The sequence below is a fragment of the Pantherophis guttatus genome, chromosome 6, assembly GCF_059756535.1.
Source record: "Pantherophis guttatus breed Tessera chromosome 6, ASM5975653v1, whole genome shotgun sequence".
In the NCBI taxonomy this organism is placed as follows: Eukaryota; Metazoa; Chordata; class Lepidosauria; order Squamata; family Colubridae; genus Pantherophis; species Pantherophis guttatus.
Window position 1 is genome coordinate 1,858,993 of NC_142068.1, and position 14,040 is coordinate 1,873,032.

General features: G+C 45.7%; 1 protein-coding gene across 1 annotated transcript in view; it reads right to left on the reverse strand.

Annotated features, from left to right (window-relative positions):
* Nucleotides 1-205: 205 nt before the first annotated feature.
* The window catches only part of TPRG1 (tumor protein p63 regulated 1), a 42,857-nt gene continuing 29,022 nt past the window's right edge, over nucleotides 206-14,040 (reverse strand). Inside the window, exons 5-6 of the mRNA XM_060694441.2 lie at nucleotides 11,326-11,479; nucleotides 206-1,661 (exon numbers count right to left, since the gene is read on the reverse strand). Of these exons, the coding sequence (XP_060550424.2) occupies nucleotides 1,467-1,661; nucleotides 11,326-11,479 (349 nt within the window). The 3' untranslated portion in view covers nucleotides 206-1,466. The remainder of the gene's footprint in view (nucleotides 1,662-11,325; nucleotides 11,480-14,040) is intronic.

Genomic DNA, 14,040 nt, shown 5'->3' on the forward strand with positions numbered 1-14,040 from the left:
ACCATAATCATAATAATTGTTGACAAGAAAGACAATAATAATAATAATAATAATAATAATAATAAGAAGAAGAAGAAGAAGAAGAAGAAGAAGAAGAAGAAGAAGAAGTTGATAAAAAAAACAAGACAAAGCATCAAACTTCCAGAGTTAAAGCTGCAAGAAATACATGTTTGATTGAAGGAAATAAAACCACAGAGGTCCCAGCTTAATTAGAAAAACTAGTTATTTTATTGTAATGAGCAAAAGTAAAATTAGTTCCCTAGCAAATTCTTTCTTCCGCGTTTGCAGAAATGTTTCATCTGTTTCTAGATTTTGCAAGCCATTTCAAAGACAGGAGTCATTCAAATGCCAAGTAAACTTGGAAGAAGAATTTACATCATTGTTATCATTACAGTTATTATTTTAATGAGGAACACAATAAAATGACCTGTCAGCTTTAATCAGCTTTAGTGGTGCTACGCAACTCACCCTCAGGTGCTAACCCATTTGTTGGAATAGGGGAAAGCCCATCATCCTGAGCAAAGGCTGAGGGGAGTTGTAGTCCGACCTATCTGAAAAACTCCTGGCTGGGAAAGCGAATTAGCCCAAGAGATTTAGCAAGCAAAATGCCCAGAGATACTACATTCACATGTGCAACTTAGTTAAGGAATCCATTTCTGGCTTGGCACATGACCTTGAAGACTTGACAAAACCCTACGCAGGATGGAAGGAAGGAGGGATGGGAGGAAAAGAGGACGGGAGGGAGGGAAGATGGAAGGAGGGAGGGAGGGGAGAGAGAGGAAGGAAGGAAGGAAGGAAGGAAGGAAGGAAGGAAGGAAGGAAGGAAGGGAAAGAAAGGAAAGGAAAGGAAAGGAAAGGAAAGGAAAGGAAAGGAAAGGAGGGAGGGAGGGGAAGGGAGGAAAGAAGAAAGGGAGAGAGGGAGGGAGGGAGGGATTGAGAGAGAGAGAAAGAAAAAAAACAAAGAAAGAGAAAGAAAGAAAGAAAGAAGAAAGAAAAAAGAGGGAGGGAGGGAGAAGGGAGGGAGAGAGAAAGAAAGAAGGAAAGGAAGGAAGGAAAGAGGGAGGGAGGGAGAGAAAGGGAGAAAAAGGAAGGAAGGAAGGAAGGAAGGAAAAGGAGGGAGGGGAAGGGAGGGAAGAAGAAAGTGAGGGAAGAAGGGAGAGAGAAAGGAAGGAGGGAGGGAGGGAGGGAGGGAGAGAAAGGGAGAAAAAGGAAGGAAGGAAAGAAGGAAGGAAAAGAAGGAGGGAGGGGAAGAGAGGGAAGAAGAAAGCGAGGGAAGAAGGGAGAGAGAAAGAAAGAAAGAAGGAAAGAAAAAGAAAGAAGGAAAGAAAAAGAAGGAAGGAAGGAAGGAAGGAAGGAAGGAAGGAAGGAAGGAAGGAAGAAAGAAAGAAAGAAAGAAAGAAAGAAAGAAAGAAAGAAAGAAAGAAAGAAAGAAGGAAGGAAAGAAACTGGAGGGGAAAATGTCCGGATCAGAAGCCGATGCTGCCTCGAGCCAGGCAATAACCCAGTTTATTTTGGTTTCCGAAAAAGGCCATCATCCCGGTGTAGGTCTGAATGCGGATGGGCTCGCTCACCAAAACCACCCCGGGAATCCGTCCTGGCGCAGGACTCATTTCTTGGGCGCTCTGCACGGCTTGAAGCAGCTGAGCCTGGAAGGCAGAAACCTGCAAATAAACAAGAGAAGCCATCAACCAATCTATTTTTTTTCCTCCTCTTCCTTGCAATATTTCCCAGGCAGGATTAATTATCCTTTTTTTAATCGTGTTTTTTATTGGAGCTTAAAAATGCAAATATAAAAACTAATGCCAACTAAACAAATATATCAAAAAGAAACAAAGCAGAAAGGAAAAGAGAGAGAGAGAGAGATAAAGGAAATAAGTAATGGTTGTTTTAGATAATTGGATAAGGCTAACAACCATTTTTTAAAAAATGGGGTGTTGTTTTTTTTTTGGAGTTTAAAAATGAAAAGTACAGACCAAAAAAATTGTGAGAGAAAAGAGAGGAGAATATAAGCAAAGAAGGCAATTATCATTTTAGGTAATTAAGTAAGATTAATTATCCTTTTTAATCATGATTTCTATTGGAGTTTAAAAATGGAAAAAACCCTGAAAGATATATCAAAAAGAAAAAAACGCAGAACAAAAAGAAGAGAAAAATATAAAGAAAGGTAATTATCATTTTGGATAATTAGATAAGATTAATTGTCATTGTTGTAATTATTGTTGTGGAAGATTAAAAATGCAAAAATAAAAATAATACAAGCTTTAAAAAATATTAAAAAGGCACTATATACTGAGAGGGGGAAAAAGGAAGGGAAACAAAGAAAATGGATGATTATCATTTTAGACAATTAGGTATTTTAAAAAAAAAAAAGCTTATTGTACTACAGAATATAGAATAACAGAGTTTGAAAGGACCTTGGAGGTCATCTAGTCCAACCCCCTGCTTGGGTAGTCCTCAATTTACGACCATTTGTTCAGTGACCGTTCAAAGTTAGAACGGCCCTGAAAAAAGGGACTTATAACCAGCCCTCACACTTACGACCGTTGCAGCATTCCCATGCAGTGGTCATGTGATCAAAACTCAGATGCTTAGCAATTGATTCATATTTATGACGGTTGCAGTGTCCCGGGGTCCCTTTTTGTGACCTTCCAACAAGCAATGTCAGTGAGAAAGCCAGATTGATTCAGAGTTCAATATCTGTATGACAAAATCGCTCAGATCTGGGAAGATCTGGACTCTGACTGGATAGTCTCAGGGGGAGGGACTGGGGCAGGTCTTGAGAATGTTATCTGGGATGAGTTTGATCCTGTGACCCCTGAGGACGTGGACAGGATTCTGGGTAGACTGAACGCGACCACTTGTTTATTGGACCCGTGTCCTTCCTGGTTAGTGCTGGCTTCCCGGGAGGTGACGCGAGGCTGGCTCCAGGGGATTATAAATGCTTCGTGGGGTGAGGGTGACTTTCCCACCACCTTGAAAGAGGCGGTGGTGAGGCCTCTCCTCAAGAAGCCTTCCCTGGACCCGGCAATGTTGGTAAATTATCGTCCGGTCTCCAACCTTCGTTTTGTGGCGAAGGTTGTTGAGAGTGTGGTCGCGCAACAGCTCCCCCAGCACCTGGATGAAACGACGTATCTGGATCCGTTCCAGTCGGGCTTCAGGCCCGGGTACAGCACGGAAACGGCATTGGTCGCGTTGGTAGATGATCTCTGGAGGGCTCGGGACAGGGGCTGCTCCTCTGTCCTGGTCCTGTTAGATCTCTCAGCGGCTTTTGATACCATCGACCATGGTATCATGCTGCGCCGGTTGGAAGAGTTGGGGGTGGGAGGCACTGTGTTGCGGTGGTTCTCCTCCTTTCTCTCTGACTGGTCGCAGTCCGTGTTGACAGGGGGGCAGAGGTCGACCCCGAGGCCCCTCATATGTGGGGTGCTGCAAGGGTCGGTCCTCTCGCCCCTCCTGTTCAACATTTATGGGAAGCCACTGGGCGAGATCATCCGTGGTTTCGGGGTGGAGTACCATCAGTACGCTGATGACACCCAGCTGTACATCTCCACCCCAGACCACCCCAACGATGCCCTTGAATTGATGTCCCGGTGCCTGGAGGCCGTGCAGATCTGGATGGGGAGGAATAGGCTCAGACTCAACCCATCCAAGACCGAGTGGCTGTGGTTTCTGACGTCCCAATATAATCAGTTGACGCCATCACTGACTATTGGGGGCGAATCATTGGCCCCCACGGAGAGGGCTCGCAACTTGGGTGTCCTCCTGGACTCACGGCTGTCTTTAGAAGAGCATTTGACGGCCGTGACCAGGAGGACTTTTTATCAGGTTCACCTGATTCGCCAGTTGCGTCCCTTTCTGGATCGGGACTCGTTACGCACAGTCACTCATGCCCTTGTCACCTCCCGCCTGGACTACTGCAACGCTCTCTACATGGGGCTCCCCTTGAGGAGCACCCGGAGGCTCCAACTGGCGCAGAGTGCAGCCGTGCGGGTGGTAATGGGAGCGTCATGGCGCTCCCATGTGACACCTCTCCTGCGCGAGCTGCACTGGCTCCCGGTGGTCTTCCGGGTGCGCTTCAAGGTTTTGGTTACCACCTTTAAAGCGCTCCATGGCTTAGGGCCTGGTTATTTACGGGACCGCCTACTACCACCAATAGCCTCCCACCGGCCAGTACGCTCCCATAGAGAGGGGCTCCTCCGGGTGCCGTCAGCCAAACAATGTCGACTGGCGGCCCCCAGGGGGAGAGCCTTCTCTGTGGGGGCACCTACTATCTGGAACGAGCTCCCCCCAGAGATACGGAGGATCCCAGATCTGCGCTCCTTCCGCCGTGCTGTGAAGACCTTTTTATTCCATCAAGCGGGCTTGGCCTGATCTCTTCCCTTTTTAAATATGTAAATTTTAATCTGTTTTTAAATTATTGGGGTGTTTTAATTTGTCTGGGCCAAAAAGTTTAATTTGATTTTATCGGGTTTTTAAATTTTGTGTATCTATGTATTTTATTGTTGGCTGTTCACCGCCCTGAGTCCTTCGGGAGTAGGGCGGTATACAAATCAAATAAACCATAAACCAAACCAAACCAGAGTTCAGGAGTGGTAAACGGGGAACTGGATGACCTTCTGTCACGGATGATTTAATTACATTCCTGCCTGGAGCAGCGGGTCGAACTAGATGATCTCTGAAGGTCCCTTTCAGCTTTTATTTATTTATTTATTTATAATTAGACTTCTATACCGCCCTTCTCCCAAAGGACTCAGGGCGGTGTACAGCTATATTAAAACACATAGCTTACCCTTTATATGATTCCGGAAGGCATCTGCTTGGGAAATTCCTGCATACATTTCCCTGGAGAACTAGAGGTAGTCCTCCACTTATGACCCCAATTCCTCCCAAAATTTCTGTTGCTAAGTGAGACAGTTGTTAAGTGAGTTTTGCCCCTTTTACGACCTTTCGTGCCACATGTTAAGTGAATCACTGCAATCGTTAAGTTAGTAATACCGTTGTTAAGTGAATCCAGCTTCCCTAATGATTTTGCTTATCAGAAGGCCGCAAAAGGGGATCGATCCCATGACCCTGGGCACTGCAAACCGTCGTAAGTATGAGTCAGTGAGAACAATTAATATCTTGCCTTCAGAAGCGGTGGATGTTCCATCACGGGTGGTTTTTAAGTAGAGATTGGACAACCATTTTGTCTGAAATGAGATAGGGTTCCCTGCTTGAGAAGGGGGTTGGACTAGAAGACCTCTAAGGCCCCTTCCAACTCTGTCATTCCGTGATTAGTTGCCAAGTGTCTGAATTTTGATCACAGGACCACAGGGATTTTATTGATTGATTGATTGATTGATTGATTGATTGATTGATTGATTGATTTATTTATTTATTTATTTATTTATTTATTTATTTATTTTATTAGGCTTATATGCCGCCCTATCTCCAACGGACTCAGGGCGGCTCACAACAATAAAACCACTATCCATAATGCAAGTTAAAACGCCTAATTGAATCAGATACAATTAAAAAAACGTAAAAAACGGGTGTTGCAATGACCATAAGTGTGTGTGTGGGGGGGGGGGAAGTCCCTTTTTTATAGTACCGTTGCAAACTTGGAACGGTCACTAAATGAATTGTCATAAGTTGAGGACTTCTTCTGTTGGGGGAGGAACGGAGCAGGAGACCTTATGGCTTACGAGAACACCTCTGACAAACAACCCCCGGAAACCAGATCCCTCCGTACAAGAGGGATCTAATGGTGTCCTTCAGCCACCTCTCCATCATAACGCAGCTGGGACCCTCCCAGATTTATGAGGGGGGGGGGAGGTTAGGGGGCAGAAGGATGTTGTTGCCAAACACTTGCGAACGCGTCTCTTGCATGCAAAGGATATTTTTCATGCCCGGGATTAAAAAGCAGCTTGGAGAGAGAGAGAGAGAGAGAGATCGAATGCACTAAAACATCCTCCCCATGCCAGGAACACAAAGGGATTGTGTTACACCCCACAACGACGGATGGAGGTCTGGAAAGCGTCCCAGATCTCGAGGATAAACCGAGACAGACGCAGATGGGGAGGAGGAGGAAGGGGGGGAAAGGAAGGGGCTGGGGTCTCTCTGGATGGAAATGGAGCAAAGCACTTGACAGCTGACCTACGCTGACCCCCCCCCCATCTTGCTCGCTTACTTGCTCCGGCACACTCGTGCACGAGCGTGCAGCTGTTTTCGTTTTAACTGGATTTTAAAATGTAAGACCCCCCGTTCTAAATGCTTCCCCTGGCACTTTTACGGAAGGATCGTCAGCGAGATAAGCAGCATATAAGTTTAATAAACAAACCAGCTTACTCCACTTAAGATCTAACAGCTGACTTTCACAGGACATGTTAAGCTTACTTAGTATTGCAGGTAGTCCTCGACTTACAACCGTCATTTGAAGTTGCAACGGCAGCGTAAAAAGCGACTTATGACCGTCTTTTCATGCTTACGACCACTGCAGCATCCCCAGGGTCAAAATTGGCAACTGACTTGGATTTATGACAGCTGCCATGTCCCGGGGTCACGCGATTCCCCCTTTGGCGACCTTCTGACGAGCAAAGTCAACGGGGAATCCGGATTCGCTTTAACAACCGTGTTCATCCACTGAACGACTGCAGGGGTTCGCTTAACAGCCGTGGCAAGGAAGGTCGTAAAACGGGGCAAAGCTTGCTTCATAACTGTCTCGCTTAACAATGGAAATTTAGGCCGTAAGTCAAGGACTACCTGTAAAGCTGCGGGAGCTTCATCACCAGCAGCTTTTAAGAAGAGACTGGACCGCCATCTGTGAGAAATGGGGTAGGGTCTTCTACTTGTGCAGAGGGTTGGACTAGATGACCTACAAGGTCCCTTCCAACTCTGTTAATCTGTATCTGTTCTGTGAAAGCTTTCGGCTGCTACTTTCTATGTTTTTTTTCTCTGTTTTTGGCAGATTCTCTCCAGCTCTTTTTTTCCCCCTGCGCTCAGCTCAATTTTCTCTTTTATTTATTTTCTCAATTATTTATTTATTCGGCTTTTAAACTATCGGGATCCCATTTATTCTCCGCGGTTTCCCGAAATAAAACATCCACAGCACAACACTACAGCTCAGATGGCAAAACCATTAAAAAAAACAAAAAAACCCAGGATCATTAAATGAAAATTAAAACGCTCGGACCATAACAATCAGAGGCAGTTTTTTAAAAAAATGTTCTTTCTTTTTTGGGCAGCTTTGACTTGGAAGAATAAATGGGTAAAATTGCTGCTTTTTCCCAAGGCCTTTTGGCTTCAAAGAACATAGCATCCCAGATCTGGAAGGGACCTCAGAGGTCCTCTAGTCCAACCCCTTGCTCAAGGCAGAAGACTCCCCCCTACCAGCAACTACCGTGACCCACTTAACAACTGTGGCAAGGTCGTAAAAATGGCCAAAACTCACTTAACAACCATCTTGCTTAGCGGCAGAAATTGCAGTCCTAAACTGAGGACACAGGCAGTGTGGTATTGATAGGATCAAGTGAACTTAATATTGAAAGAATTTAATAGCGAAAGAAAAATTTAAAATTGCTGTGTAGTGAAAACTTACTGAGTGGAGAAACAAGCCTGCCCAATGAATCTACAATGGATGGGAGCAAGAAATGGTAGCATAAAGGCAGGATGTAAGATAGACACGTCGGCAAAAATTAGCCGGGTTTTCAGAGAGGGAAAAGGAAGATTACAAGCTGTAAAAAGAGTTGCGAGAGGAAAATGGCCGGCCAGGGAAAATTAACTGAACGGGAAAACAGGAAAGGCAAAGCTAAAATTAAAAAAAACAAGAAAAAATCAATTGTTTAAGAAGCCCGGTACTCAAAACAGGCAACTGAGTATGTTTAATTACACGTTTAATTAACCTTACATCACCGTGCCTACCAGCGAAGACGGGAAAAGAAAAAAGAACGAAAACACATTAAGGAAGCCCTCAGAATGTGTGGCTATCCCAAGTGGGCCTTCATCAAATCTCCCAAAAAATTTTTTAAAAAATCCTACAAGATTTCCTCTGTAACAGACCATGACGAGAATTAATAAACTAAGCAACATTGTCATTCCGTACGTTGCAGGCATAGCGGAAAAGCTCAGGAGGATCTTCAGACAACACAACATACGTGCACACTTCAAACCCAAGAGTACACGAAGGCAGAAACTTGCCTACCCCAAGAATAAAATGCCCAGACAGAAACTGAGCAACGTGGTATAGGCAGTGCAATGCAGTGAGCCATGTGCAGATCTGTCCTTTGGGGGAACAAAACAGCCACTTCACAAACGCATGGCGCAACATAGCAGAACAAACACATTCCAGATTCAGCAGTCCATCTGCATTTAAAAGACAAAGGCCACTCTTTTGAAGACATTCTGGACAGAGAGAGGACCAGTGGTTTGGAAGAGGGGTCAAAGAGGCCATCTAGGTCAAAACTGAACAGCCCTCTCTCAACAAAGGGGGAGGGATATGACATCCTCTATCTCCAGTCTACAAACACAGTCCTTTCAGCAGTTCCAAGAAGGCTGCACCCCCATTTGCACCACTCAGATGACCCTGAGGACACAGACAAGTGGCCTCAATGACTCTCGAGAAGGATGCAAATGACCCGCTGTCTTGCAAGGAATACAAATCCTTCCATTCCCCCACTATCCAGGCAGAGCAGAAGAAGTTCCTTGAATGAGAAGTGAAACGCCTTCGAAATAAAACCAAAAGCCCCAGTTGCCTCTTGGGAAAAAAAAAAGCACCTTTGTGACAAGGAAAGCAGAGCTAAAACTGAAAAACAAGAGAAAAAAAAAATCAAAAGTGCCAAGTACTCCAAGCAAGCAACTGAGCATGTTTAATTAGCCGAAGAATATTATTCGACACACCTTGCGTAAACTATCTCCTAATTTTAATGTATGTGGGATGCATACATTTATTTATTTATTTTATTCAATTTGTATACCGCCCTTCTCCTAGTGGACTCAGGGTGGTGCACAGCCAGAACTAAAACACATACCAATACAAAATTTAAAATTATTAAAAGAATTACATGACTTTGGCCCCAAATTTAAAACAATTCGAATTACAATGATTTAGTATGTAGCAGGAAATAGGTAGGAGGAGATCGGGAAGCGTGTAAGCTGATAGTAGCTCAGCTAATGGGGAACACGGAGGGATGTGGCGGCCAGGACAGGGTTGTATAAAGAAGGGAATATTTTGGGGAGCAGAACCTTGGAGAGAAACCACGTTTTGATAAGCTTCTCTCGCCGTTTGTCGCAATAAATGTCTTGGCTGGTTATTGGTCAGCCGAATTTGCCTCTGGTCACTTGAAGGAAAGTAGCCAGGAGCACATAAAACAGCCTGAAAGGAGTGTGTGTGTGTGTGAGAGAGAGAGAGACAGAAAGAGCACACTTGTTTTGGGATACAAACAACACATCTTCCCATCTGCAATTTGGCTTAGGAGGGAATTAGTAACCGGATCCCACCCATTTTAGAAGGGGAAAAACAGCAAGCAAGGAGACGGTTGATCTCAAAGTCCTTCAGCTGGAGGGAAGACGTGGTACTTCTCCGTCTCTTACGGGGGGGGGCATCAAGTGAGAGGGGGAAGGAAGAGATATATTTGGGGGGAGGAGTATAGAATTCTTGCACAAGGAACTTGCAAAAGAAAACAGATGTGGCTATAGGCGCAAAGCTCCAGGAACAGGGACTGTAGGCATAGCCAACCTCTAGTGGAGGGGTGTCCAATCAGAATAGAGCTGGGAGGGACTTTGGAGGTCTTCTAGTCCAGCCCCCTGCTCAAGCAAGAGACCCTATATCAGAGGTCTTCAAACTTGGCAGCTTGAAGACTTGTGGATTTCAACTCCCAGAATTCTCCAGCCAGCAAAGCTGGCTGGAGAATTCTGGAAGTTGAAGTCCACAAGTCTTCAAGCTGCCAAGTTTGAAGACCTCTGCCCTATATCCTTCCAGACAAGCGACTATCTAGTCTTTTCTTAAAATGGAAGATGGAAGAATTCCCCCAATCCTTGTCTTTAAAACGTTCTGCACACTGTGAATGCAGAGATTCGAAAGCGGAAAATGCGTTGGTTGCGTTCCTGGAAAATATTTGTTTCTCTTCTCACAACTGTCTTAACTAGGTCAAGTAAAGGCTAAATTGGAATACTATTACCTAATCTAGATTAGTTTCTAGTTCCTGATCCCAACTTGATGGGTTAATTATGGCTCAATGACGGGGTGAACTCAGGACAAAGGTCTTTATGGGTATAGATTAAGCAGGATGTATGAACACATCCATACTAGCCAGTGGTGAAATCCAATTTTTTTTACTACCGGTTCTGTAGGCATGGTTTGGTGGGCGTGGTGTGGCTTGGTGGGCGTGGCTTGGTGGGCATGGCAGGGGAAGGATACTGCAAAATCCCCATTCCCTCCCCACTCCTGGGGGAAGAATATTGCAAAATCCCCATTCCCTCTCCACTCTGGGGCCAGCCAGCCAGAGGTGGAATTTGCCGGTTCTCCGAACTACTCAAAATTTCCGCTGCAGGTTCTCCAGAACCTGTCAGAACCTGCTGGATTTCACCCCAGATACTAGCTAACCATGTTTGTTTAGTTTATGGTTAAGTGGTCCCACATTAGCCTTAACCAGGTCAAGTTGAGACCCAGCAGATGTATCAGACCCATTTGTCTGAAATGGTGTAGGATTTCCTGCCTAAGCAGGGGGTTGGACTAGAAGACCTCCAAGGTCCCTTCCAACTCTGCTATTCCATTCTATTCTATTCTATTCTATTCTATTCTGTTCTGTTCTGTTCTGTTCTGTTCTGTTCTGTTCTGTTCTGTCCTGTCCTATCCTATCCTATCCTATCCTATTCCATTCTATTCTATTCCATTCCATGTATTCTATTCTATTCTATTCTATTCTATTCTATTCTATTCTATTCTATTCTATTCTATTCTATTCTATTCTATTCTATTCTTCATTCCAATATTCTATTCTATTCTATTCTATTCTATTCTATTCTATTCTATTCTATTCTATTCTAGTCCAGTCCAGTCCAGTCCAGTCTACCCTACCCTACCCTATCTTTGCAATAGACTAAGCTTGGTATATATTAACCATGGTTGGGTTTTTCATGGCTTAGGGGGACATGCAAGCCCAACTCTATAACCTTCCATCTACAGTATTTTGCAAACTAAGGAAAATGGGTTAATCTCTGATCAGTTTCAGCATCTGATTCCTGTGTGAAGGTAGCCACTCTGGGAGAATTCAGCGTATAAAACTGCCCCTCCTCCTTGCAACCTCATCCCCGCTCCCATTTTGTTGGGGTGGTCTCTCGCTGACCCACCTGACAGATGGGGCTAAGCCTCGGGCAGCCATTTTTGACCGGGTGCTCCGTGAAGGTGGTGTAGGGCATATCGGTGGACCAGGGGTTCCAGCGGGAGACGAAGTTTGGTTCTTGCTGTTTGTCCCAGAAGATCCTCAGGCCTTCTCCATTCCTCCTAGAAAACAAAACATTTTGGGTCAATGTTTCTCAACTTAGCAGCTTGAAAATATGTGGACTTCAACTCCCAGAATCCCTCAGTTACCATGTGTAGACTTCAATTCCCAGAGTTCTCGGCCAGCATGAGTGGACTTCAACTCCCAGACACATAGGTGGACTACAACTCCCAGAATTTGTCAATCAGCATGCGTGAACTTTAACTCCCAGAATCCCTCAGCCACCATATATGGATTTCAACTCCCAGAATTCCTTAGCCACCATCTAAGGACTTCAACTCCCAGAATTCCTCATTCAGCTTGTGTGGACTTCAACTCTTAGAATTCCTCAGCTAACACTAGTGGACTTCAACTCCCAGAATCCCTCAGCCACCATCTAAGGACTTCAACTGCCAGAGCTCCTCAGCCACCATGCTACCTGGGGGAATTCTGGGAGTTGCAGTCCACCCATCTTCAAATTGTTATGGTTAAAAAAAAACGCTGTTAGAGGGTGTTTTTTAGGGGTGAAGAGGTGTTTCTGGCTGTTGTGGCTCCGTTGCCTGAGCCTGGGCTATCGACAGATACAGACTCTGAGAGTGAGGGAGAGGAGTTGGCAAGGCCTCCCTCTCCAGGAACGTCCTCCTCTCTGGCAATGCCTCCGGAGGACACCAAAGGCCAAGAGATAGGCCCAGAGCCAAGCACGTCCCCGCAGCCACAGGTGGACAGCGACGAAGGAGATAAGTGCTGGCTGGATCCTCGACAGCGGCGCAGGGAGAAGTGTGCACAGCAGAGGGGAAGGCGGGCCAGAGATTAGCTGAGTCACTGGACCACACCCCACAGGGTATAAATGTGGGTGTGGTGGCCGGTTCAGTTTGTGACGAGCAAAAACTGGAAATACTCCATGATCTCTGTGTTACTGGACTTTGCCTGCTTTATCGGACTTCATTTGGATTAATCCTTGTATTGTTGACACTCTGCCTGTTTTATCAGAATGCTGGCAGTCTAATCTTTGTTTTGTGTGAGTAAAGTCTGAATTGGCAGCTAGTCACTGGGTTGCTGCCAGCTTTATCTTCAAAGAGTTTTGTCGTGTGGCTTATTAACTCCGGGCCATCCGTGGGCGGTGTGTGTGGGGTACGGGGACAGAACACTGGCCTGCTCCAAACAAGGGACTCCTTTAGATGGGCCAAGCATCCAAGTTCTCCAGAAGAACCCAAACCCCGGATATACAGAATACAGAATAACAGAGTGGGAAGGAACCTTGGAGGTCTTCTAGTCGAGCCCCTTGCTCAAGCAGGAGACCCTAGACCATTCTGGCCGAATGGCTATCCAATGTCTTCTTTAAAAGCTCCAGTGATGGAGCGGATGGTGATCCCTGTAGGGAAGGAATTCCTAGAGGGAAGAAGGAAGGATTTGAAGGACACCATACCCAGCGTCATGGACGTCAGCTATTGTAGGACTTGAAAACGGTTGGAGAACATGGGAAAGTTAAAAATTTCCCAAGGGTGACACCTGAGCTCCTGAAAAAACCAAATCCACGGATGAGTCAAGATGAAAAGCAACACAGAACTCTTGTCTGGACGTTCCCCAGGATATGAGCCCCCCCCCAGGGCAGGGAGAAGACAATCCCATTGCATAATGAAAGGTGAAGAACATTGAGGTCCCTCGGCCCCTCCCCTACACAATGTAGGGAGGGGCAAAGAAATTCTCCTCCATTGCCCCAAGGCCATTTGAGCTGTTGCACCACCAACTGCCTTGTGCATCCTTCTGGCTCTCAGCCGCACCCACATCTTCTCTGCAGCAGCTCATGGGACATCTCCCTTTCCTTCAGCAACTTTGGGTCCAAGATCCTAGAAGGCCTTGGTAAGGCCATCCTTGGAATCCCGCATCCAGTTTTGGTCGCCACGATGTAAAAAAGATGTGGAGACTCTGGAAAGAGTGCAGAGAAGAGCAACCAAGAGGATTTAAGGGACTGGAGGCTAAAACATAGAACGAAAAGTTGCTGGAATTGGGTGTGTCTAGGTTAATGAGAAAAAGGACCAGGGGTGACACGATAGCAGTGTTTTAATCTTTGAGGGGGCTGCCACAAAGAAGAGGGGGTCCACCTATTCTCCAAAGCCCCTGAAGGCAGGACAAGAAGCAACGGATGGAAACTCATCAAAGAGAGAAGCACCCTAGAATTAAAGGAGAAATTTCCTAACCATGCATCCAGAAATTGTGGGTGCTCCAACACTGGAGATTATTAAGAAGAGATTGGACCACCATTCATCTGAAATGGTATAAGGTTTCCTGCTTGAGCAGGGGGTTCGACTAGAAGACCTCCGAGGTCCCTCCCAACCATGTTATTCTGTTAAGATGCCTGCTCCTTGGAGGTACCACAGTTGCATTGAACCACGTCACATGATCCCAATCCTCATTTCTCTTCTTCTCTAAGCATCTTTAGGAGACAGGGGTTGGAGGCCTGGAGACCCTGTTGGGGGGGGCTTCTCCCAGAAGAAGACCTCCCAAAAGAAGACCTCAGCTTCTGCCCGTCGGATCTTCTGAAGAGCCTGAAGATTGAGGTGAATGATCAGGGGATGGACTGAGA